At 44.1% G+C, this 26761-nt stretch overlaps 1 protein-coding gene across 1 annotated transcript in view; it reads left to right on the forward strand.

The window, feature by feature from the left end:
• TENM1 (teneurin transmembrane protein 1) overlaps positions 1-26761 on the forward strand; it is a 698125-nt gene that overhangs the window by 517840 nt on the left and 153524 nt on the right. The window contains exons 21-22 of the mRNA XM_033947005.1: positions 1293-1313; positions 7339-7571. Of these exons, the coding sequence (XP_033802896.1) occupies positions 1293-1313; positions 7339-7571 (254 nt within the window). The remainder of the gene's footprint in view (positions 1-1292; positions 1314-7338; positions 7572-26761) is intronic.

The raw sequence follows: 26761 nt of genomic DNA on the forward strand, positions 1-26761 counted from the left end.
GGGGAAGCAATGCCGGTTCTCGGGGGAGGGGTAGAGCAGTGCCACTGGCTTCGGGGGACGGAGGGGGGGAAGGAATCAAGGGAGTTTCCCTTACTTTCTATGGGGAAACTCGCTTTGATATACGAGTAATTTGGTTTACGAGCATGCTTCTGGAACGAATTATGCTCGTAAACCAAGGTTCCACTGTATTTTGAGGGTGTTCGGGGCAGAATCTGCACCTGGCCAGTTAAGTTAGTCCTGTATTTATGCAGTCACCATACCCATTTAAGGGGTCCTTTTACTAAGATGCGCTAATCAATTTACTGTGTACTAAATGCTAACGCATGCATGTTAGTCTATGGATGCGTTATCATTTAGCACACACTAATTCGATTAGTGCGCACTAATCAGTTAAAGTGGGAGTAGTAAAAGTGGGAGTAGTAAAAGTGGGAGTAGAGGTTTCTACAGCGGCCTGGAACACTAACCCCCTGTTTTACTAAGGCGCGCTAATCGAATTAGCACACGCTAAATGCTAACACGTCCATAGACTAATATGCACGCGTTAGCATTTAGCACGCGCTAAATCGATTAGCGCGCCTTAGTAAAAAGGGCCTAAATGTTCCGGCGCTGCTCCAATGCTCTTAGGAATTCTATGAGCTTCATAGTAACATAGTAGATGACGGCAAATAAATACCCGAATGGTCCATCCAGTCTGCCCAACCTTACCCTCTCTATGAATTACTGATTTAATTTAAATTTCCTTCTTCTTAGCTCTTTCTGGGCCAGAACCTGAAGCTCTGGCCGGCACTGGGCTTAGGTTCCATCTACTGAAGTCTCTCCATCAAAGTTCACTCAAATGGCCATATACGGACACAGACAGTGCAAGTCTGGCCTTAGTTCTTCAATATTTACCATTATTTTCTGATTCGAGCTTCGGAGGAGTGTTAGAGCATTTAGTTCTCTGGTCTGCAATAGAAACCTCTACCGTGGTTTAGCAAAACGGGGGGAGGGAGTAATGGCTCCGTATACTCAGAAATTCGATGTCAGAACCCGGACATGATTCAACATGGAATTTTTGGGGATAATGCCGACAGCAGTCAACAAAACACTGATTGCCACCAGCTGAATATGAGGGCCAAATATTTTTATTGACCTACCAGAGTCTCCTGTGTGCAGATCTGTTTCATTTATGATGTTAATTGGTTTTACCTCTTTTTCAGACCATTTTTATTGTCCTTGCCTTGCGCAGTTATACTGATAAGCTTTTGTTTTCTTCTTCCTCTTGCCGCTTTGACACCAACTTCTTATATCAGGAACAGAGATACAAGGCACAGGTAAGTAAATCAGCTATGCACTTATTGCCAAATTTTATTGATTGAACGGACACGTAAACAAATAAGATGTGTTATTGGTTGTAGAAAATCTAGAACAAAAAAAAAAAAGGTGTAGATAAACATCCTGAGATTCAGAAAACAAAACTAAATCAAATTTGGTTTTATTGCTTTGCTTTAAATGTAATATCAGAAGAGCAAAATTGCTTCCGTACAATCAATCAAAAGTGATATTACTCATGAAATGAACACTCCATGTTCTCTGCTACAAGAAACGTACTCAGTGACTATACAAGAAGGGCTCCTTTTTACTAAGCTGCGAATGCGTTTTTAGCGCGCACGTGCTAAACCTGCGCTACGCGGCTAGAACTAACGCCAACTCAATGCTGGTGTTAGCGTCCAGGGCACGTGGCAATTTAGCGCGCACTAAGCACATGCTAAAACCACTATCGCAGCTTAGTAAGAGGAGCTCTAAATGGCGTATGATACAGCGGATGTAGATGAGGTGAATTTACTTAAGCTTCTTGTTAGATTTTATGACTCGCTCTATGAAAAGGCTTATCCTAATCGCTGAAATCAAACATTGCATTACCGTTTTCAATGTTTTATATGATCCTATTGCTTTTTAAAAACAATCCCTCGAAGGGCTAAGGGGAAGGACAATTGCCAAAGCCATTTAAGATGTGATTGGTGGAGAAGCATGTGGATTGGAGAGCTGTGCATAACCCCCCCAATCGGTGTCAAGGGCTTGTTGACACTGCACCAATTAGCCAATAACTGACCCAATTAAGTTGTGCATAGATCTCTGATCTGCATGCAATGTTCGGCACTGATCTTTTAGCACCATGTACAGAAATGGTGTGGGGGGGGGGGGATATGTTTATAGAATATAACTCTTAAGGCCCTGATTCTATAACAGACACCTACGTTTAGGCCCCTAGATTGGTGTGCCTAAATTAATTTTTTAATAGGCCTAATCAGGGATGGTAATTGAAAGAATTTTATTACACACGTAAAATAAACTTCGCAGTAACTGCTCCGACATTGTGGAACTCCCTTCCACAACCAATTCGTGACGAACAAAACCTTGACAAATTTAAGAAAAACTTAAAAACTTTCTTATTTCGAGATGCATTCTCTTCCACTTAATATCTATCCTCTTAAATTCTCTTCAATCTAATTATGCTCTTTTAAACATTCAATAAATCTTATCCCCGTCCAACATGTTTCTTCCTAATCCCTCTTTCTCCTTCTCTTACTTACAATGTAACTTTACCCATCCATTCCCTCTCTCCTCACTGTCAAGTCTGTCTTGTTATTGTCGTTAATGTTCACCATACATTATTTAATTATTTAATATCTTTTGTTTTTTATTTTTTCTCAATTGTTTCTATTCTTATCTGTAAATTTTTAAAATCTAATGTAAACCGTCCAGATATTTGCTTGATGGTCGGTATATTAAAATCTAATAAACTTGAAACTTGAAACTTGAAAGTGTCGCTAAAAACCAATTAAAAAAATCATTTAAAAAAATTAAGGACATAAGAATTGCCATTCTGGGATAGACCGAAAGTCCATCAAGTCTAGTATCCTGTTTCTAGCTACGGCCAACCCAGGTCCGAAGTACCTAGCTAGATCCCAAATAAAACAGATTTTATGCTGCTTATCCTAAAAATAAGCATTGGATTTCCTCAAGCCATCTCCATAATGGCCTATGGATTTCTCCTTTTAGGAATTTATCCATACCTTTTTTGAACCCTGTTGGCACCGCATTCTCCGGCATCGAATTCCAGGGTTTAATTACACGCTGTGTGACGAAATATTTTCTCTGGTTTGTTTTAAATCCACTACTTAGTAGCTTCATCGCATGTCCCCTAGTCCTAGTATTTTTGGAAAGAATAAACAAGTGATTCACATCTACCCTTTCCACTCCACTGAAGAGCCCTAGCCGCTTTAGCCTTTCCTCATTGGGGAAATCGTCCCATCCCTTTTATTATTTTCGTCACCCTTTTCTAATTCCGCTACATCTTTTCTGAGATACGGTGACCAGTATTGCACACAGTATTCAAGGTGCGGCCGTACCATAGAGCGATACAAGGGCATTATAACATTTTCATCTTTGTTTTCCATTCCTTTCCTGATAATTCCTAACATTCCATATGCTTTCTTAGCCATCGCCGCACATTGAGCTGAGGGTTTTAACACGTCGTCAACCGTGACACCTAGATCCTTTTCCTGGGCAGAGACTCCTAACATAGAGCCCGGCATCACTTTGCACTTCCTCACATTAAACGTCATCTGCCATTTTGATGCCCAGTCTCACAAGGTCCTCTTGAAATTTTTTCCTCTTGCAACTTTGAACAACTTTGTGTCATCAGCAAATTTAATAATCTCACTAGTTATTCCCATCTCTAGATCATTGATAAATCTGTTAAAAAGCAGCGGTCCCAGCTCAGACCCCTTAGGAACCCCACTATTTACCCTTCTCCATTGAGAATATTGACCATTTAAACCCACTCTCTATGGGGGTTCATAGACAACAGCGCGCGCCGACAACCCAGCGCAGACAACTGAGCGCAAGGCGGAAGCGCGCTGAAGAAAAACAGTATTTTAAGGGGCTCCGATGGGGGGTGTTGGTGGGGAAACCCCCCACTATAATCGCACCAGCGTTTTGAGGGGTTTGGGGGGTTGTAACTCCCCTCGTTTACTGGAAACTTAACTTTTTCCCCTTTTTTTAGGGAAAAAGTGAAGTTTTCAGTATAATGTGGGGGGTTACAACCCCCCCAAACCCCCCACAATGCCGGTGCGATCTCTGTTAAGTAAAGTGGGGGGTTCCCCCCCACACCCTCCATCGGAGCTCTTTAAAATACAGTTTTTCTTTGGCGTGCTTCCGCCTTGCGCTCAGTTGTCTGCGCTGGGTTGTTGGCACGTCTTTGTCGTCGCGTGCTTTTGACCTGTCACCCTCTATGGGTCTGACATCGGTGCCAGGCAAAATGATATTATAAATTACTATTACTATTACTACTATTTATCACTTATATAATGCTGACAGGCGAACGCAGCACTGTACATTTTGACATTTACTAGACGGTCCCTGCCCAGAAGAGTTTACGATCTAACTTGGACAGACAGACATGACATATAGGGTTGTGGATGCAGAATCCAAGGTGAGAGGAGTTGAAAGCACTCTTGAAGAGGTGCGCTTTTAACTGGGCCTTGAACACTGCCAGAGATGGACAAAATGACAGCACATATATGTACACAAAAAAAGAGAATCCAACAAAAACTGCAGTAGGACAAGCAGCAAGCAAAAAATAATACAAAAACTGCAGGCAATGTACAAGATGCAGGCACTGTTTATTGCAACATCAATGGTACATAACCTTATTACCAACCAGAGGACCCGACACGGTCCGTGTTTCGGACAACACACCTTCTTCAGGGGTCCGTGGTAAATAAGGTATTGAGACTAACAGCAGTGAACAGGACAAACAAGTGCCGATATGGCTACGGTACTGAGTCCAGAAGTACGTCGCAATTGTTCTGTTCACTGCTGTTAGTCTCAATACCTTATTTACCACGGGTCCTCTGGTTGGTAATAAGGTTATATACCATTGATGTTGCAATAAACAGTGCCTGCATCTTGTACATTGCCTGCAGCACATATACGTAAGCATGGATTAACGAGAGAAAGTCAACAAGGATTTAGTCAAGGGAAATCTTGCTTCACCAATCTACTGCATATCTTTGAAGGGGTGCATGAACATGTGGATACAGGTGAACCGGCTGATACTGTGTATTTGGATTTTCAAAAGGCATTTGACAAGGTACCTCATGAAAGACTTCTGAGGAAATTAGAAGGTCAAGGGATAGGAGGTAATGTCCTTAAATGCAGAGAGCAGGTTTAAATGCAGTCATTGCGGGACCTTGCTGCACCTCGCCGCGGCTGCCAGGTCTGCTCTGGAACAAGGAAGGGACGTCGGAGGGGGTGGACCGGCAGCCACGGTGCAGGAAGGTCCCACGATGACTGAACTTAAAGTCTGCTGCTGCTGCTGGTTCAGGAAAGCAGCAGTGGCAGAGTTGGGCGGGAGGTTCTGGACCTGGTGTGCTGGCTGTGCATCCCCTTAGAGCAGGGATCTCAAAGTCCCTCCTTGAGGGCCGCAATCCAGTCGGGTTTTCAGGATTTCCCCAGTGAATAGGCATTGAAAGCAGTGCATGCACATAGATCTCATGCATATTCATTGAGGAAATCCTGAAAACCCGACTGGATTGCGGCCCTCAAGGAGGGACTTTGAAACCCCTGCCTTAGAGCGTGCACCTGGGGGTGGGCCAACACCCCCCCACACACCTCCACACACACCCACACACACACCTCCCTTTGGTACACCACTACTGAGAACTTTTCAGCACCTCATCATACAGCTTCAGATTTTTACACAGACATCATTCTGAGCCCAGAGAGCAGAGGGGCACTCCAAGGATTACTGCAGTGAATTTCACATTAAAAGTCCCAGGTACAGGTGCCCCTATAACTTGCTTATATTATATGGTGAATCTACCAAAACCTACTGTACCTAGATTAAGATGATACCTGCAGGCATAAGGGCTATTGTGGTGGTGTACAGGTGGGTACAGTAAGTTTTGGGTGGGTTTTGGAGGGCTCTCTATACAATGTAAGCAAGGTATAAAGACATCTGTACCTGGAACTTTTAATGAGGCATGTCTAAACTTTTAATGTGGCATGTCTCAACTGCTTGCTAATAATGCGGGCTGCCTGGGCTTCAGAGAAAGTTTGCTTTTATGCGTTTTTCATGTGGACATCTTTATATTTGAGAATGGCCAACAAAGATAGACATACTAAGGGCCAAAACGTCTAGATAAGTTATTCTGTTAAAAAAAAAAAAAAAAAAGAGAGAGAAAGATAGGTAGATATCTTGTAGTTTTGAAAATGAACATTTTCTTTTCTGGATTTCTGGACATCTTTCCCAAAACATCCGAACAAGGACTTAGACGTTCAATTGAAAATGCCCCTCCATGGCATTCTGTCCAATCAAAATCCAGTGCAGAACTCACTACAGATCTTTGCTCAAACCCTTATATCCAGGTGCATTAGGAGCAAAAGCCCCACGGTGCTTTTTTTTTTTTTTTTTTCAGCAGTTGTTTATAAAACGAGCTAATATGAAAGGATATCGATTTCACAGTGTTACACTTCCAAACAGTTTTGTCAATTTGTAGTCTCAAAGGTCATGCTGGAGTTCTGCGTCTCCTGGCCAGACCAACAGGTTTCAGACTGCTGTGGACTGTAATATATGAGGGGGAAAGAATGAACCAGGTTTCTCGCATTTATGATTTGTAAATTCTGTGTAGCACCCCACTAGGAAAATAGTGTGTCCTGGCAAGATAAAAGCAAACCACCAAATGATGCTGAAAATACTAAGATGCCTTATACAGAACTACGGTTGCTGTGTTAAGAATGCAGAAACCTAAAATGCTCATCAGATGCTTAGGGCTATGGACACAGCACTCCTGTTACTGATAAACAAAATTGGCAACTTTGTGTGCATCGTGAATAAATCATTTGATGGGAGAATGACATGACATTTAGAATAGTTAAGCTCTGGAACGCGTTGCCAGAGGATGTGGTAAGAGCGGATAGTGTAGCTGGTTTTAAGAAAGGTTTGGACAAGTTCCTGGAGGAAAAGTCCGTAGTCTGTTATTGAGAAAGACACGGGGGAAGCCACTGCTTGCCCTGGATCGGTTGCTATTCTTTGAGGTTCCGGAATCTTTTGTTTACTCTTTGAGATTCCAGAATCTTGCTATTCTTTAGGATTCTGAATGGAATGTTGCTACTCCTTGGGGTTTGGCCAGGTACTGGTGACCTGGATTGGCCACCGTGAGAATGGGCTACTGGGCTATTCTTATGTTCTTATAAGAATCCTTCTCCAAATATTTGAATTGAAATCAGACAGAACTGGGAGCGAGGAATATGAACAAGCTCCAGTAATTTTCCTTTCTCCCTCACTCTCAGCACCAGTCCAGCTCATAAATACTACCTTGCCGTGGACCCACTATCAGAATCTCTTTACCTGTCGGACACTAACACAAGAAGGGTGTACAAGTTGAAGTTTCTAAGCGAAACAAAGGAGTTGACGAAGAATGTTGATGTGGTAGCAGGAACTGGAGACCAGTGCCTTCCGTTTGATCAGAGCCACTGTGGAGATGGTGGGAAAGCCTTAGATGCTTCACTCAACAATCCCAGAGGTAAGCAAAAGAAAAATGAATGAGTCGATGTTCAAAGTAATTTAACTGACCAGCAATGGGTCCTGGCTGCTTAAATCGCTTGTTTAGAGCTAACCAGTTGTTTTCAGTGGCACTTAACTAGTTAGTGCCTCTGAAAACATCCGGTTAGCACCAATCTCCAAGCCAGCTATTTTGGGGATGTTCTGGGGGTGGAGTCAGCACTTGGCCAGTTAGGTGCAATATTCAGCACATAATCAGCCGGGGTAATTGAATAAATAAGATTGGCTTTTATGCAGTTCACCATGGCTGGTTAAATGCCTGAATATTGCACTTCTTTATTTCTTTATTTATTTTTTTTAATTGTTTATCATTTTCATATTAACATTATCCTCTATAATAAAACCCTAAGCGCGCATGTGCACTTACAACACTGTGATCCCTGCCGCTGTGGTGTCTGACTCCGTGGCCGTATTCTGTTTGTGGCGCGTGCGGCTGTTTGCGGCGCATGGTGCACGCGGCGGTTGGAAGCCGGCCTACACAAAAAAAAACGCTGCCTACAGGAAACAGGAAGCGAAGGACCGCCGCACGCAATTGCGCAATCAACACTAACGTCCGTTTCGGGGGGGGAGAAATCGAGCACCCTGGAGCAGGAGGACGGGGGAGAATATGAACGTTGGAGATAGGCGTTGCTGCAGGCACCCCGGCAACGGGAAGAGGAGGAGAGGGCCCAATGATAGGGAGAGACCGCTGGAATTGGTACTGCTGGACAGGGGGAAGGTAAAAGGAAGGGATAATGGCTTCTATTGGACAGAGGGAGCAGGGAAGGGGTGCTGTTGAACAGGGGGAGCAGGGAAGAGGTGCTGCTGGACAGGAGGGAGGTAAAACCAATGGAAAAGGGGGGGGGAAGTAAGGGAAAAACCCTGCTAGACAGTGGGAGCAGAGAAGGTGGGGTGTTGCTGGACAGGGGGGAGAAAAAAGTAAGGAAGAAGGGTTGCTAGCACCCGTTAATGTAACGAGCTAAAAAACTAGTCAAGTATAAACTTGTACAGAAAGCAATATAAGCACAAATTAAATCAATACATAGATAACAAAGAAAACTTTTTGCTTAATCCAGCTCTAGTTCCCAGTAATGAGATCCAAGAAGTAAACTAGCGGAATAAAGAAGAAAAGAAAAAAAAATTACTGAAGATAAGGCTGATCAGGTTGAAATCAATCACCTCTTATATAAACTGTACTATAGGGCTATTTTAGCTTTTATCTTTTTCTTTCTCCAGTCGCGACAGTGAAAGGAAAGTAGTTAATTGGAAAGGTTCAAAAAAGACTTATTTTTGAGAAGAAGAATAAACAACACATTTACATGGATAACGTAAGAAAAATGTCGCTCCTAATGCAAGAACCCCCCGAGCTTTAATAAAAGAAATTCCTTCCGTCGTTTTTGGGTATCCCTGGCCAAATCTGGATACATTTGTACTTTTAAACTTAGAAATTCTTTCTGCATATGTTTAAAGAAATTTTTCATAAGACAATTTTTATCAGGGGCCATAGCCACCGTCAATAATAATGTCGCAGGTGTAACATTCTATATCAGAAAGTTCAAGTAATTCAGTTACTTTCATATCAGGAGCAATTACTTGCTGTTGAGTTGGTAACTTTCCTGGTAGATAATAAACCTGAGATAAGGGCGGCAGTAATTCCTCTGAAATTTCCAAAACTTCCAGAAAATATCTCTTCACCAATTCCCTTGGAGTATACAAAGCACTCCTAGGGAAATTAATTAGTCTAATATTATTAGAACGTGAGAAATTTTCTAGGGATTCTAATTTTCTCCGAAGATTAGTATCGTCTCTTATCATAAGGCTCCTTTTACTACGCTGTGACAGCGGTTTTAGCGTGCACTAGACCTTAACGCCAGCATTGGGCTGGCGTTAGTTCTAGCCGCGTAGCGCGGGTTTAGTGCGCGCTGAAATCCTGCGTGCGCTAAAAACGCTATCGCAGCTTGGTAAAAGGAGCCCAAAGTCTCTTGAATCTTTTGAGAAGTAGTCATTTCCCGGTGCAGAAGGCTGATTCGAGGACTCATTCTCTGTATTTTCTGACCGGAAGAGGCAGTCAGAAAATACCGCGAACAACTGAGTCTGTGAATCACGAATTTGCGCGGGAACACTGTATATTTTTTGAGATATAATAACCAGACTTGCACAGGTGAGGTTACATCATGGAGCTATATATATATACTAGTCTTATAGCCCGTTACATTAACGGGTGTTAGAATATGTGTGTGTGTGTCTGTATTTCTTTCTTTTTCTCTCTCTCCTTAGCCTGTTTCTGTATTTCTGTATTTATTTTTTTCTGATTTCTTTCAAGCCGTGAGTGTGGGGCCGAAGTTAAATTTTCCGAGTCGCGAGTGTGGGGCCGAAGTTTAATTTTGAATGTGCCATGGCGGCTCCCTTCACCGGCCAACCCTAGCGGAAACAGGAAGTGGTGAGAGAGGGCGGGCCGCAGTGGACAGAAGGCGGCAAAGGCAGCGTTAGCGAGGTGCAGGGCTTTTTAAAATTTAAACGCGGGTGAGCCAGCGAAAAGGAGGAGGCTTTGGCGGTGGTGGTTTTGGCGGTGAGTGAGGGTGGGAGGGGGGAGTCGCCGGCTGTGCTGTGCTTTCGCGATTTGTCTGGCCGCCGCATACGCACTCTGACCACGGACCTACGGATCAGGGATCACAGATCACGCAGGTCTGAGTGCACATGCGCGGCTAGCTTTTTATTATATAGGATAGACAGGGGAATTTTAATACTCTTTTGCACTTATGTTCAAAACGCATGGATGTCTCAAAATATCCCCCCCAAAAATCCATCTGCTGGAAACTTCCATATCAGACAGAATTTGGGCATTTTACACTCCAAATAGCAAATAAGCATGCATTCTCACAGACTTTTTTTTTTTTTTTTTTTTAAGCTCTGCTTTGGTCTGGATGTCTCAATCTGGACATCTCGATTCCGATCATCTTCGCATCACTTAAAATAAACTTGCTGTTTGGTTTTTGTTGCATCATTTCAAGAAGGGCACAGTAGGAGGAAGACACAAATAAGCCTGTTGCAGTGCTTTTCACCCTGAGGCCTAAGAACAAGAAAATAGGATTTCATTGGTCTCACTAGCCCCATCACTGCTACCGTACATATGTTTATTGCTAATGTAGAATTCTGCACCCGTTCTGGTTTATAACCCTTTGCTGTCCTCCCATGATAAAGATTAATCTTCTGATGCTGGAAGTTATAGGCTAGATCTGTCCTGACAAGCTCATCATATCAATCAGCCCTAGTCACGTTTTGACTAAGCGAGGGAACTGCACCTGCGTCCTCAACTCCTTAAAACAGGCAAATGATTGCTCGGTTGTATCGTTTCCTTCAAATGCAAATCCAGTAAATGGCGTGGGCTGCCCCTGTATAACTTCTTGATGCATCAGTGGCGAGAGTTGTAAAACCGATAGTCCTCTCAGTCTCTAATTTAGGTTAATTTGCTCTTTATATATCCTCTCATGTGTCCAATAAGAAATTATCTTTCAACACAATAATACTGCAAGCAATGCCTCCGAAATTCAGAGCATTCTCTTCTAGAGATACATAGTTGCACACTTCAAAAGAATTCTATTGTTTTAAGATTCCATGTCCATTCCCACTCTATTTGCTTCTCTGTCTCTTATCCTCACTAGGGTTACCAGATGTCTGGGGAGTCGGCCGGGTTTTAAAAAGCTTTCCTCCACATCGCGTCTGGCAGGAAGGCGGATGTCCTGGCCGACGAAAGCAGGCAGCGGGGGGGGGGGGGGGGCTGGGGCATGATGGGGGCAGGGATGGGTAGAACTGGGTGAGCCTGGGGACAGGTCTAGGGGTCTGGATTTTCCAAACGGAAAATCTGATAACCCTAATCCTAAAGAAGACAGTTTTAAAAACCACTTAATGTGCTGTGAAAACATTGGGTCCTGTTTTCAAAAGGACTTGTATATTCCCACTTAACTTGTACTTATACCTGGGTTCCATCATTGAATAAAACGTGTGCCTAATATCTAGAGCTGGCCTAAGCGTGGTTCCTAAACATGGCAGGGACACATTGCAGTATTCTGTAAGTGGGAGCCCTGACTATGCCCTACTGTGCCCTGCCCCGTGTATACCTCCTTGCAAAACCTTAACTGGGTATTTGCAGAAAAGAGACGGTTGAGGGGAGATATGATTGAAGTCTACAAAATCCCAAGAGGAGTAGAACGGGAACAAGTGGATCGATTTTTCACTCCGTCAAAAATTCCAAAGACTAGGGGAACACTCGATGAAGTTACAGGGAAATACTTTAAAACCAATACAGTAGGAGGAAATATTTTTTCACCCAGAGAATAGTTAAGCACTGGAACGCGTTGCCAGAGGTTGTGGTAAGAGCGGATAGCGTAGCTGGTTTTAAGAAAGCTTTGGACAGGTTCCTGGAGGAAAAGTCCATAGTCTGCTATTGAGAAAGACATGGGGGAAGCCACTGCTTGCCCTGGATCAGTAGCATGCAATGTTACTACTCTGGAGATTCCGCATGGAATGTTGCTACTCTTTGGGGTTCCGTAATCTTGCAATTCTTTAGGATTCTGAATGGAATGTTGCTACTCCTTCGGTTTTGGCCAGGTATTAGTGACCTGGATTGGCCACTAATAGCTTCTGGGCTTGATGGACCATTGGTTTGACCCAGTAAGGCTATTCATATCATGTTCTTATGGAGCATTTAGCGCACTGGCCGGCGCTAAAAACCGTTTGCACAGTTGCCATTCATGCATGGCCATGAAAGAGAATTACTGTGCGAGTACCTGCTAACACCTGTTTTGTAGAAGAAAAGGCTTCACACAGGGCTCCTTTTACTAAGGTGCGCTAGCCTTTTTAGCGCAGGCAGGAAATCACCGCACGCTATGCTCCTAGAACTAACGCTAGCTCAGTGCTGGCGTTAAGGTCTAGCGCGCGCAGCAAAGAAGCGCGCGCTATTCCGCGCGTAAAAGCCCTAGCGCACCTTAGTAAAAGGAGCCCACAGTGATCCTGTACTAACCAGTCAGCATGCAGTAATATAGCTCCACCCCCAGACCCTGCCCCCCTCCAACAATAATTTAAAAGTACAGTGGTACCTCGGTTTACGAGTGCACCGGTTTGCGAGTGTTTTGCAAGATGAGCAAAACATTCGCAAAATCGGCGCCTCGGAAACCGAACGTGCTTCGATTTGCGAGCGCCCCCCCCTGCGAACCGGCACCCTCACCCCCGCGATCCGGCACCCCCCCCCCCCCCGGCAGTGATCTGAAGTCCCCCCAACCCACCCAAACCCTCTTCTTACTTTTCTGTAGCCTCCGCAGCGGCAGCGGCACCAGCATGTCCTGTGCGTGGTGCCTGAAGATCTGCTTCCTGTGCAAGGCCTGAGAGTTCACGTCGAACGTGAACTCTCACGTCGAACGTGAACTCTCAAGGCCCAGCACAGGAAGCAGATCTTCAGGCACCACGCACAGGACATGCTGGTGCCGGTGCCGCTGCGGAGGCTACAGAAAAGTAAGAAGAGGGTTCGGGTGGGTTGGGGGGACCATAGGTTGCCACGGGGGGGTGCCCGATGGCAGCAGGGGGTGCCGGTTCATGGGGGGGGGGCCTTCGGGGGGAGCAATGCTGGTTCTCGTGGGGGGGGGAGCAGCGCTGCTGGCCTCGGGGGGGGGAAGGTGGGGGGTAGAAACATATCAAATCAAGTTTCCCTTACTTCCTATGGGGAAACTTGCTTTGATAAACGAGCATTTTGGATTACGAGCATGCTCCTGGAACGGATTATGCTCGTAATCCAAGGTACCACTGTACATTTTAACACGTGTTTAGCATGCTCTGATTTGGAACTTGCTGCAGAACACCTGAGCGCATCCCATGGTAAACCATTTTAAGCCGCAGTAAGCATGTGCTAGCACGTACTGCCAGTGGCGTAGTAAGACTGAGCGCCGCCTGGGGCGGTGGCGCCTCTCCCCCACCCCCTTCCCTTTCCCCATACCCTGTTTAACTTCTCCAGCGTGAGCAGCACGCCCACGCCAATGTCGGTTCGCCCTTTGACATCACTTCCTAGGCGCTGGTCTCGGAAGTGACATCAGAGAGAGCGCCGATGCCGACGCAGGCAGCAACCTTGCACTGGGGAAGTAAAAAAAAAAAGGTACAGGGGCGCACACTTATGAAAAGGGCCCCTTAGACCTTTGAGATAAAGCCAAGCTGCCTTTTTGAGCAGACCTTTAATTAGAGAGGAAGAGATTTTTCTATCATACCCCCTCTTTTACTAAGGTGCGCTAATCGAATTAGCAAGTGCTAAACGCTAACGTGTCCTTAGACTAACATGCATGCGTTAGCGTTTAGCACACGCACAGTTCCGGATTCTTGCCCAGAAATAACTAAGAAGGAAAAATGTAAAAAATTTAAATTGAATCAAGTTGAGCAGACTGGATGGACCATTCGGGTCTTTATCTGCCGTCATCTACTATGTTACTATGTTAAATCGATTAGCGCGTACTAATTCGATTAGCACACCGTAGTAAAAAGGGCCATAGTGTCTCAATTGTAGAAAGGATCGCTTTTAGATTTTATATAGTTGTATTATTTTGAATGGGTTTTTTTAGAAAGATTTATGTTTATGTTTATTAAAATTTAGTATACCACTCAACTTGAGTAGACCAAAGTGGTCTTCTTTTCATGGACCAGACCAATTCTGGTCTCAAACTTTGACAGACCTTGCTCCGACATACCTTACCTCAGAACACCTGTGCCTCTTGACCAGTTCTTCTACCGTTCACTGCAGATACGCTAATACCCATCCGCGACTCTGTGATTTATATTTTTAGATTCTGCAAAGCATGTGTTTCTTAGTCACATTCTCTATAAGTTGTAAGTTATTGATCCTATAGCTTTCTGTTTTTGATCTTGTAATTTAATCTAATTTCCATCTTATATACCGGATCATTCCAGCAAGGACTCGAGCCGGTTAACAAAGTTTAAAAGAATATAATAGAAAACAATAATGATGGTAATAGAAATTTTTTTAAATAAATTAGATCAGTCCTCAGTTAATCTCTGAAAGAGATAAGTTTTCAGATTTTTCCTAAAAAGTGATAGAGATAATGACGTTCTGATAATCGAGGGAAGATCTTTCCAAACTTTTACCAAGGAATAGGCTATGGAATGTGAAAATGTACCTAGGGTTTTAATCCCTTTAACAGAAGGGAAAAGCAATTTAAATTTATGTGTATTCCTGGTAGTGTGAAACCAAAGAGAGTTAAATGATAGAGGTAATAAAGGTGAAAAAATTCCATGTAAAATTTAAAAAATTACATTGGCACACTTAAATTGAATTTGCCAGAAAACAGGAAGCCAATGAAGTAGCCTCAACAATGGAGAGGCATGATCATATTTATGTCTTCAATGTAGCATGTTATTGACTCTGTAATGTACGTATCTCTGTTCCTAAAATCTTTGTATATGTTTCCTTGTAACCCATTATGGGCTTCTCAATGAATAAATAAATAAATATACAACCAAAAAAATAAAAACAAACTAAAATGTAGCATTAAAGAAAATTGACAAACTTCATTATTTTTTAAGTTCAAGAAATTTTTTATTCAAATTTATGAGAACAAAAATCATAAACATAAGATGCATAGCAATGCATGCCAAATATGATAACCATCTTAATAACAACATCATAATACAGTGGAACCTCGGTTTGCGAGTAACCCGGTTTGCGAGTGTTTTGCAAGACGAGCAAAACACTCAGTAAACTTTTGACTCGCAAACCGAGCACTGCCCCGATAAACGAGCACTTACAGCCCAGGAAGCGCCGCTTCGGGGGATTCGTCTTCCGGCCAGCCTTCCACGTCGGGTGCCTTCCGCAGGTTGGAGGACCTCTGTCTGGGCCTGTGCGGCCGCGTGCCATCCCACCTGCGTGTTGCGTGTGACACGCACAGTGTCTATCATCGGCGGCATGCGCGGTGTGCGGGTGGGGCGGCGCTCGGCTGTATGGGCTCGGGTGGGGGCTCTCCAGCATCCGATGTGGAGGGCTAGCCGGCAGATGGAGGAGGCATCCCTCTGAAACGGCACTGCGGGGTTCTCCGGCGGCTGGCGGACATTAGAGGCATCCCCCCTGAAGCGGCACTGTGGGGTTCTTCGGATGACGGACGGAGGAGGTGGACGGAGGAGACGGCGCTGCAGCACCCGGCACCTGACAGGTACAGACCCCGGGTTCTGGAACGATTCGTCGGTGTTGCCACTATTTTCTATGGGGAACTTTGCTTTGATAAACGAGCATTTTGGATTACGAGCATGCTCCTGGAACGGATTATGCTCGTAATCCAAGGTACCACTGTTTAATCAGTACAATGGCAAATCTTTCTAACTCTAGTAATGCAACTAAGGACTTCAAGTTCATTATTTTAATAGGAAAGACCTGAAAACACACAAGAACTAGTCAGAACCAGTCCATTCATATTACAGATTACATTCTAAACAGAGGCTAGCGTAATATTTATTTATTTATTTAAACCAAAGCAGTGTACATACAAAATAAGCAAAAACATTTACACATCAAACAGGAATTTCATGTTGTCATCACCTAACTCAACACTGAAGACCTTTTTGAACAGAAAAGTCTTCAATAGAATTTTTAACTTTTTAAAGTTTTCTGTTACACGAACATAATGTGGATCATAATTCCATAAGAAAGGTTCTAGGTAGAAAAAGGCTTTTGTTTGAGTTGATTCCCACCTAGGTTGTTTGTTGTTTGTTTGTTTGTTTTTGGGGGGGGGGGGAATTTAAAGATGGTAATACTAATCTATGGTCTTGTAAAGATCAGATGACCCTAGTTTAGTCAATGAATGCAGATAACTTGTTTTGTGGGGTCCTTTTACTAAGGCGCGCTAACTGATTTACCACCCCCCCCCTTTACGGACGCCTAGTGCGGGTTTTAGCGCCGGCAGCGGCAGTAACTGCTCCATCGCTCATAGGAATTCTGTGAGCATCGAAGCAACTACCACCGTTGCCGGCGCTAAAACCCGCGCTATGCATTTGTAAAAGAGGGGGGTTAGTGTGCGCTAATCAATTTAGCGCTCGCTAAAGATTAGTGACCGCTAAATGCTAAGGCGCCCTTAGAATATAATGGGTGCCTTAGCATTTAGCATGCACTAAATCGGTTAGCGCACCTTAGGCCCTCTTTTACAAAGGCACGCTAAGCATTTAAGCGCATGCTTAGCGCACGCTAAATCAACGCATGCACTAACCGCTAATGCGTCCATAGGATAACATGTTAGCATTTAGCGTGTGTTTAGTGTGCTTAAAAGCATAGCTCACCTTTGTAAAAGGACCTTAATATGCCTTATCTGTTAAGGATAATACCTTAAATTTCACTGTACAAAAAACAGGCAACTAATGAGAGTTTTAAGTAAAATGGAGTAACCTGGTCATATTTTCTATAATTAGAATGTTAAAACCTGACTAGAATCTCATGATACTCATAGGGTTAGGTTGAGAAAAGAATGTTAAAACGGAACCTGACTAGAATCTCATGATACTCATAGGGTTAGGTTGAGAAAAGAATGTTAAAACGGAACCTGACTAGAATCTCATGATACTCATAGGGTTAGGTTGAGAAAAGAATGTTAAAACGGAACCTGACTAGAATCTCATGATACTCATAGGGTTAGGTTGAGAAAAGAATGTTAAAACGGAACCTGACTAGAATCTCATGATACTCATAGGGTTAGGTTGAGAAAAGAATGTTAAAACGGAACCTGACTAGAATCTCATGATACTCATAGGGTTAGGTTGAGAAAAGAATGTTAAAACGGAACCTGACTAGAATCTCATGATACTCATAGGGTTAGGTTGAGAACACAATATCGTAATCTAATGGCATTGGTTTTGCCTGACTCTACTGCAGGATTCTTGAACACTATGATCTCATCAGAATGAATCATTTTTCCTGCAGTGCCTCTGGAGACAGCAAACTCTGCCTGAAGCGAAGTCAAATGTGATTTAGGAGATATTCATAACAGATAAAAGTAAAACCCCCAAAATAAGGAAAATGGCAGGGAAAAATAAATCTATTTTAAAATGCTTCCTGAGCAGAGCTATATAAAAGAAATATTAGTTTGGAATGTCCCCAGTAAGGCCAGTAACATCAAAGCAGCGTGTTATAAAAACTCTATGGAAATGCATTTCTGCAATACATATGTGTTTATATCTGATAATAGACATTATAAAGCAAATGAATCAAGAAATAGTACTTCAGTGAAACATCACTTCACGATATCAAACATTGTTATTCTAAATATGTAGAGAATCCTAAATATGTATAAAATCACAAGTGTTTCTAGAAATCTGTTATTAGATGTCCGGATTTCCCCAGATATGTCTTCCTTTTCAGGACATGTCCAGGGGTCTGGACGGCTTTTCAAAACCTGGCGCTTTGTCCAGGTTTTGAAAAGCTTCCAACAAATCCCTGTTGAGCAGGAAGGCATTCGTACATGCACAGAGCCCTGGGGGCGGGGCTGGGACATAACAGAGCGAGGATAGGTGGAACCGGGCGGGCCTGGGGGGCGGGTGTAGATTTTCCATTTGGAAAATCTGGTAACCCTAGTAATATAATGTGAAAGAAAAAGCACGAAGATGCAGCAATTATAAAGCAACTTGAAACAAAAATATTGGAGAGGGAAAAAAACCTCCGTATTTTTCTTAAAACCAAATGTTAAATGGGCCCAAAAAGTCATAAAGCGAATTATCAAATCACAGATCAAAACAACTCTACTAACAGTAAGAGAAAAATGGCTGCTTTAATTCTTCACAATAATTTGCAGAACAGTTCATCCTCAATTAGGGCTCTTTTTATCATGCAGCGGTAGAGCTTTTTACCGCGGGCCGGTGAGGTAAATGCTCCATCGCTCGTTCAATTCCTGTGAGCGTCAGTGCATTTATCTCACCGGCATGCGGTAAAAAGCTCTACTGCAAGGCTTTATCGCTGCTTGATAAAGGAACCCTTAAAGAGCACTGCTTAGCTTAAGCAGCAGAACACAAAGTAGGCCGAACAACATGGAAAAATGCAGTGTATTAAGGTCCTCTAATCAAGCCGCTTTAGGGGGTTCTTTTATCACCAGCCAGTTCTGGCATCGGTTCCGCCCTAACCCCACAATCCTCCTCTCTTCTTCCCAGACATGCTTCAGCCACGTCTGGTATTAATTGATGTATATAGTCTGGATATTATATTTTGAAGAAAAAGATATTACCGTATTTTCGCGGATATAACGCGCACCATTGTAAAACGCGCACAGGGGTATAGCGCGCAGAAATCACGATGATATGTACAAAAACTTTTCTATACCGCGCTCAGGCATATAACGCGCATGCTGCCCGACTCTCCTCTGGCCACCCCGACTCTCCTTTCGCTCTCCCCGACTCTCCTCTGGCCACCCCAACTCTCCTTTCGCCCTCCCCGACTCTCATCTGGTTGCCCCGACTCACCCTGACTTTCGGTGCACTGCCCCGACTCTCCTCTGGTTGCCCCGACTCACCCTGACTTTCGGTGCACTGCCCCGACTCTCCTCTGGTTGCCCCGACTCACCGTTCACCCGCCCTGACTTTCGGTGCACTGCCCCGCCTCTCCGTGCCTGTCCCCCTTGAAGATCTGCCTGTCCCCCCTATCATCAAAAAAACAAGTATAGACAGCCAATGATGAAGCACCACACTATGCTTCCCGCATGATAAAATTCTTTTCTGCGGTGGAGTGGTGGGGCTGAGGCGTCTTATACACATGAGTAATATCTTTTTCTTCAAAATATAATATCCAGACTATATACATCAATTAATATCACTAGTTATTTTAGAGGCTGGATTACTATTACTGAATATTAGTGGCCATTATAACAGGTGCTATCAGCCACGTCTGGAGCATGCGTGGATGTGTGTGACGTTATATGCTCATGCTCAAATGCCTTCCAGAGACTTTCCAAAATCCCAGACAAACTGCTCTAAAAAGAGGACATGTTCGGGTTTTCCCAGACATCTGCAACCCTGATTAGGTGCCATTTATAGAATCTGGCCTATACTGCACAAATATAAAATCAGTGTGAATTTGAAGCCAGCATCAACACTGCTGAATTTGGTGGTCCGCACACAGTGAAGCATTTCAAGAATCAATCGATGCAAGAGCAAACTAATAAGTGTAGAAATAAAATAATCATATAAGACACCAAACAGAATACGGGGGACTCCCAACAAACTTTCCTTTAAAAGCAGATTTCTCACACAAACACCTATTTACACCCTATATCTTTCTTGAGATAAGGAGACCAGATTTGAATGCAATACTCCAGGTGAGGTTGCACTGTGGAGTGATACAGATCTATGCACTAGTTTTGCCCAGCATTCATTTGCATACAGTTTGGTTACTGGATCAGTGAGCAAAAACTTGGGCATTATGCTTCATTAGGACACTGCACACAAAGCATGCATGGCTCTAATGGGGAAGGGGTAAAATGCGGACCTCACGGACCTGACAGACCTCGAGGATCTAAACCCGTACGGCCTTAAAAATCTTGAGGTCCGTGTCCGTGGCGCTTGTAGTTTCTGTCGCTGACAGACCTTGATGAGATTTGAGCGCTGACGGATCCGTCTCAGCACAGGGAGGGAAAAGTGTTAGGATCCGTCAGCGCTAAAAATCTCTTCGAGGTCTGTCAGAGCCAGAGACTAGTGCTGGAGCGGCAGAGCAGAAGCCAAGAGAGCGGGGAAAAGAAGTCTCCAAACTCCAGCACTAGTCTCTGGCTCTGACAGACCTCGGAGAGATTTTTAGCGCTGACGGATCCTAACACTTTTCCCTCCCTATGCTGAGACGGATCCGTCAGCGCTCAAATCTCATCAAGGTCTGTCAGCGACAGAAACTACAAGCGGCAGGAACACGGACCGACACGGACCTCAGATTTTTAAGGCCGTACGGGTTTAGATCCGTCAGGTCCGTGAGGTCTGCGTTTTACCCCTTCCCGCTCGAATGCAAGCTTACTGCATTGGCTCCTGAGGAAGAGAATGTCAAAGAAGATCACTTTCCTGAAACCACCCTTAAGAGCCACTTTTGCATGGAAGCAAACACATTTGCAACAAGCCAACCACAATAATGTGCTTTCAGTTGCAGCTACCAAAATATTATGATAGTAAAAAGAGATGACAATATTTGATACCATAGCTAAGAAGGGAAAAAAAATGTGCCCGGGGGGGGGGGGGGGGAATCTATTAAATATTATCAAGTTGTTCTTATAACACATGGTGTGTCATTTGCAAACAAAAACAAAAATAATGAAAATATGCTATACTTCAGAAAATAGTTTCTGCTGGTGAGAGTCAATAATTACCAACTGGCCCATTTGATCTGCCCAGATATTCTGGCCTACACCAGCAAGAATGCGTCCCAGCTGCCAGCCATAGAAGCTTTGCCTGCTCTTAGGATACTGCTTCTGATCCAAAGCCAGAGGGGTTTTTTTTTTTCCCTGTTGACTTTTCTATTGCCGTCATTATTTAGTTTTTAGTTTAAATGGTCCTTTAGTAGATGTATGTTACAGCAGGGATTCTCAACCCATCCTCGAGACACAAACAGCCAGTCAAGTTTGCGGAATATCTATAGTACATATAGGATTTCCCCAGACAAGTCCTCCTTTGGAAGACATGTCCGAGGGTCCGGATGGCTTTTCAAAACCCGGCACTTTGTCTGTGTTTTGAAACTGCCGTGTCGGGCAGGGAGGAAGTCTGCGCATGCGCGGCCGTCACGCGATGACATCATGCGCCATCACGCAATGATATCATGCGCCATCACGTGATGACATCATGCCATACGCGGACGTCCTCCCTGCAAGAGCAGGCAGCGAGGCGCCGGGATTAGGGCGGGGATGAGTGGAGCTAGGTGGGCCTGAGGGCGGGGCTAGGGGGGGGTCCGGATTTTCCGAATAGAAAATCTGACCACCCTAAGTGCATATGCATGTCATAGATTTACAAGGACTATTTCCAATGTATGCAAATTCACCTCATGCATATTCTTTATGGGTATGCATGAGATATATTTGCATATAATGGAAGCATTTCACGCAAATAGATCGGATGCATATTCTGTTGAGGAAATCTTGAAAGCCTGAATGGGTTGCGGCCTTCAAGGACCGAGGTTGCCTACCCTCTGATGTAGGTTAACCCCTTGGCTTCTTAGAAGCATAAAGTCATTCCACTGCAATTCTGAGCTAAAACGTGTTCCTTGCAGGTTACTTCAATGCTTGTTCTCCTCCTCTTGACATTAAGGGATCCTCTGTGTTTCTCATGCCTTTTTAACTTCGGTCATTGTTTTGTCTTCACCACCTCCTCTCCACTTCCTTTCGTCTTCTCCTTTAAGGTGAACTTTTCTTTCTACCATTGGAGTTCTTCCCCTCTATTCCTTTTGTTCCTGTAAGTCGTTGTCCACTGTGTGTCATGTATGTATTTTTGTATATCTCTCTGTATACTTTGTACCCCATTTTTTTTTTTTTTAATAATGTACAGTGCTTAGAAATTTGTATAAGCGTTTTTATAAAATTTTAAATAAACTAAACTCTCAGGCGGGGAGCATGGCAAGCTGCATATGTGTCCTGCATGACGTGCTTTCAAACACTTCCACGATGCACCAACGAGGGAAGCCAATGGACGGGGTATAAGTGCTTGTATACTCCCCCAGCTTCCCTGCACCAGCCACACACAGCCCTTCTTTCAGGCAGTCACCACCATTTCTGTAGGAAGAAAAAACATTTCTTTTTTTTTTTTTTTTGTAAATTATCTTTATTAACAACTGCAAAAGAACAAACAACCATGAGCAGAAGAATCATAAAACAGAGCAGCCAGGAAACATTTCTTGATGATGCTCCTCACAGAAAACCTGCTCCTCAGGCTACCTACCAGCTTTGCCCACCGCCACCTATAAGCCCTCTCCAGGCATACCATCTAAAACCGGGGTCTCAAAGTCCCTCCTTGAGGGCCGCAATACAGTCGGGTTTTCAGGCTTTCCCCAATGAATATGCATGAGATCTATGTGCATGCACTGCTTTCAATGCATATTCATTGGGGAAATCCTGAAAACCCGACTGGATTGCGGCCCTCCAGGAGGACTTTGAGATCCCTGATCTAAAAAGACCTAGTCTAAAAGACCTCCTGCCCTTCTGGCTGCATTTTCAAAATAGCAGCTGCTGTGGGTGGTCACAGCTGCCATTTTGGGATTGGAACCAGCATAGGGTTACCAGACATCCGGGGAAACCCGGACATATTCTCTTTTTAGAGGATTGGCCGGGTTCCCAGGTAGGCTTTCCAAAACCTGGCCGTTTGTCAGGGTTTTGGAAAGCCCTGAGCTCCGGCCACATCTGGAGAACCTTCAACAAGCATGTGTGGATGATGTCACATGCATACATGCATGCTGGAGGTCCTCCAGATATGGCCTGGAGGTTGGCAAAAGAGAGACAAGGCTTTGGGGGGGCGGGGCTGGAGGTAGAATGGGGTGGAGCTGGATTGGGGAAGGCTGAAAGCAGAACAAGGTGAGGCTGGGGGTGGAATGGGGCAGGGCCATGCGTTCGGGTTTTTCCATCCTTAAATATGGTAACCTTAAATCAGCAGGAGCAATGCCCAGCCACTCCTACTCGTGCCATTTTGAATCTCAAATGGCAGCTGCAACCTCCCGCACCAGTCTTGTCTGCCACAGGAAGTCATGAATCATCTCTCCTGCCACAGGAAGTCATGGCTGCCATTTTGACAGTGCAGCCAATGGGGACAAGAGCAACTTGGGATGCTCTTGCTCTGAAGAAGCCACTAGACCATCAGGGCCTATGGGTGGGGGGAGGGGGAGGAGAGGGCAGAACTGGTGGGGTGGCTCCCAGGGAACAGCTTTTTTGTTGGGGGAGGCTGGCTTGGGGGACAGGCATGTTGTGGCGATGGCAGCAGGGGTGGGACCACACCACGGTTATGGTTTTGGCTTTGGTCCCAGCCAAAACCGAGCGACAAAATTTTCGATGCAGATTCAGTTTCAGCCAGAACCAAAACCACCAGTTTCAGTCAGCCTCCAATGCGAAGACTTTCAGGTGCATTTGAGAAGCCAGCCACAGTTGTTGAGAGATGTCTGCTCTTCTGATAAGCATGCTTGGCTCAGACTCAGATAAACTCAAATCCAGAAGGTTTTCAAAATTAGATTGTCTAATGTTATACTGTAAGTCAGTTACTGTTTGATGTGTATTTATTAACTAAAAGTCATTTACACATTTGCTATGATTAAATATTTCTATAGCAAATGTAGCAACAATTTTTATCGTTTTTTTGTCTACGCATATATAGTAACCCTACATATGACCTCCTGAACTGAATAGAATATTTCGTGAGGTCTCACCAACACCCCATACAGGTGAATTATCTATCACCTTTTTTTTTTTTTCCCCTGCTGTTTATGGCTCCATCGATGTAACCTAGCATTCCTTTAATAGCCACTGGAGATCATTAAACCTTGAGGTCTTTCCTGGTCTGTGCACATCAGGGTCTCCCTCTGTAAGCTTTTCCTCTTTTCTATTATGATTCATAGATTCTTGATTGAGCAAGTCCCTTTGTATATCAGGCACAGACATTTCTCAAGAAGTGAGCCCTTGATTCATCGCAGCAAAATTTACTTTTATTGGTTTTAACAGAATTTGTCCTGTTTTTTTTTTTTTTTTTTTTTTTATCAGAAGCTTCATCTTTGCTGTACTCACGAGGTAATGAAAATGACTGGGAAATAAATCTGGCCCCGGTAATGCGTACAAGTTCGAAATGACTTTGAGAGATGCTTTCAGGCATGCATGGGTAATGTTGTTGAAAGTCTCCCTTCCATATATAATTTTTATTACAACTTTGTTTAAATCTGCAGAGAGCTTAGACTAATGGGTCTTAAAATGGACAGCAAAACGCTGAAGCAGAATGTGAGATGGTGCAAGGTGGGGACATAAATCAAAGACCCATGACAAGCTGGACAAATTTATTAAAGAAGTACATTTCCAAAATGAAGTGTCTTGTCCAGAGAACATCAATAAATACTGTGGCCTCTTAAACTTCACCAGCAATCAGATTTTTATTTTTATATATGGTTTGATACAAAAACATTGGATTACTCAATCACTTTCACCGCCTTGGCAGCAACACGAAAGCAGCTTTCTCTCGGAAACTGTCTTTCCTGTTTTAGCAAAAGCAAAGTTGCTCTGTCCCATGCCATATAACATAACATAACATAAAACTCACTTGTATACCGCAAATACCGTTAAGTTCTATGCGGTTCACAAAGACTAGTAATACAAATGAATAGACATCCAATTTCTAACTTCCAAAGTGTTCCCTGAGAAGATACGTTTTTAAGGCACGTCAAAATTGTTGATATGAAGTCGGGAGTGTAAATATATAAGTTAAGTCCCTAGTCCATGAGGCTGCCTGAAAAGATAATAGTCGTTCCTGAAATTTCTTGTATTTACATCCTTTCGCAAAAGGGAAAGAAAACAATAGATGAGTTTTCCTAGGATGTTTAGAATTTGTGATAATAAAAGATTCCATAAGATACTCAGGAATTGAGCCTGTTGGTGCCTTAAAACAAATACAGCCCAACTTAAATTTAACCCGTGCCTCAACTGGAAGCCAATGCAGTCGACGATAAAAATCAGTAACATGGTCATACTTCTTTAAATTGCATTCTAATCAATACTAATGAAGACAGCTTCGAAATTTACTAAATAGCACCAACTCAATGAGGAATTTTCAAGCTGCGGACCATGTTGTCTTCTCCTTCCATGAGTCTGGGATAAGCAACAGCAGAAACGGTGCAAGTTAAGTAAAACTGGAGGTCAAGGTTTAGCAGTCAGTCGATGACATCAATGCTAGCTAAACGGATTGCTTCAGTTCTTCACGTCTATGCACGGCAAAGGAGTGAATAATGACAACATTGCCCTGAACATGCTCTTTGAGTTGTAGGCGCCCCACTAAGGCTACTGTTCAGATGGGTTATTTTACCACATCTTAATGGTAGCCTATGTTGCTAACTTGCTTCCCAAGTTACTAATAACTGAGATTAGAAGTAAATGTATCCAGTGGTGTACTTAAGGGGGGGCGAGGGGGGCACCATTTTGCTCAGGACACCAGCACCCTTCCTCTTCTTTGCCCCCCCTTCCCGCACCTCCCCATACTTTGTGCACGCCCCTTCCTCCCTACCTTTTTAACTTTGGCGCAAGCAGCCACCGACTCACGGCTCGCTTTGGCACTCTCTCTGACATCACTTACGGGACCCATGCCTAGGAAGTGACATCAGAGAGAGCACCAAAGCCGATGCGGGCAGCAAGTCGGTGGCTGCTCGCGGCAAAGTTAAAAAAATACAGGGAGGGGGTACGCACGGGCAACAGGGGGACGGAGAAGAAGCACCACCGCCCCCAGCGTCGCTCACCCTCGTTACACTACTGAACGTATCTTATCGATAACCCACGATGATAACTTTCCCTAGGTTTATTAAGGTAATCGTGCTATTTCTTCAATTGGTATTCAGTATGTTTTCTTAGATCCTTCTGATATGGAAAAATCGTCATATTCCTCTGTAAGATTATGTTTAGGGAAGGTAGCTGGGCTGTGTGAAATAAGGTCATAACATAACATAACATCTACTATAATAAAATGCTAAGCACGCATGCGCACTCTTACCTGCGTGATCCGTGATCCCTGTAGGTCCGTGGCCGGCAGGAGTGCGCATGCGCACATACAACGGTCCCTCTCTCGCAGACCCCAAGGTAATGTGCGGTCTTGCGGGCTCCCTTTCGCCTGGCTAAAGTTTATTTTTAAGTTTAAAAGCCGCCATGGCGGCTCCTCTTACGAGCTGCACCTGCGTCGGAGAAGGCTTCCGACACAGGTGGCGATCATGAGAGGAGCCACCGCGGCACTTTTAAACTTAAAAATAAACTCCGGCAAGCGACTAAGGGAGCCGGCCAGACCATGGGAAGGGAAGAGAAAGGGGGGGGGGCGGCAAGAGACTAAGGAAGCAGGCCAGTCCGCGGGAAAGGAAGGGAAGGGGGGTAGGGGAAAATGCACAGGGACGGGAAATACCGCTGCTGCTGCACAGAGAAATGGAGGGGGAGGAAAATACTGCTGCTGCTGTACAGGGAAGTAGGG

Source organism: Geotrypetes seraphini, chromosome 5, assembly GCF_902459505.1.
Source record: "Geotrypetes seraphini chromosome 5, aGeoSer1.1, whole genome shotgun sequence".
Lineage (NCBI taxonomy): Eukaryota > Metazoa > Chordata > Amphibia > Gymnophiona > Dermophiidae > Geotrypetes > Geotrypetes seraphini.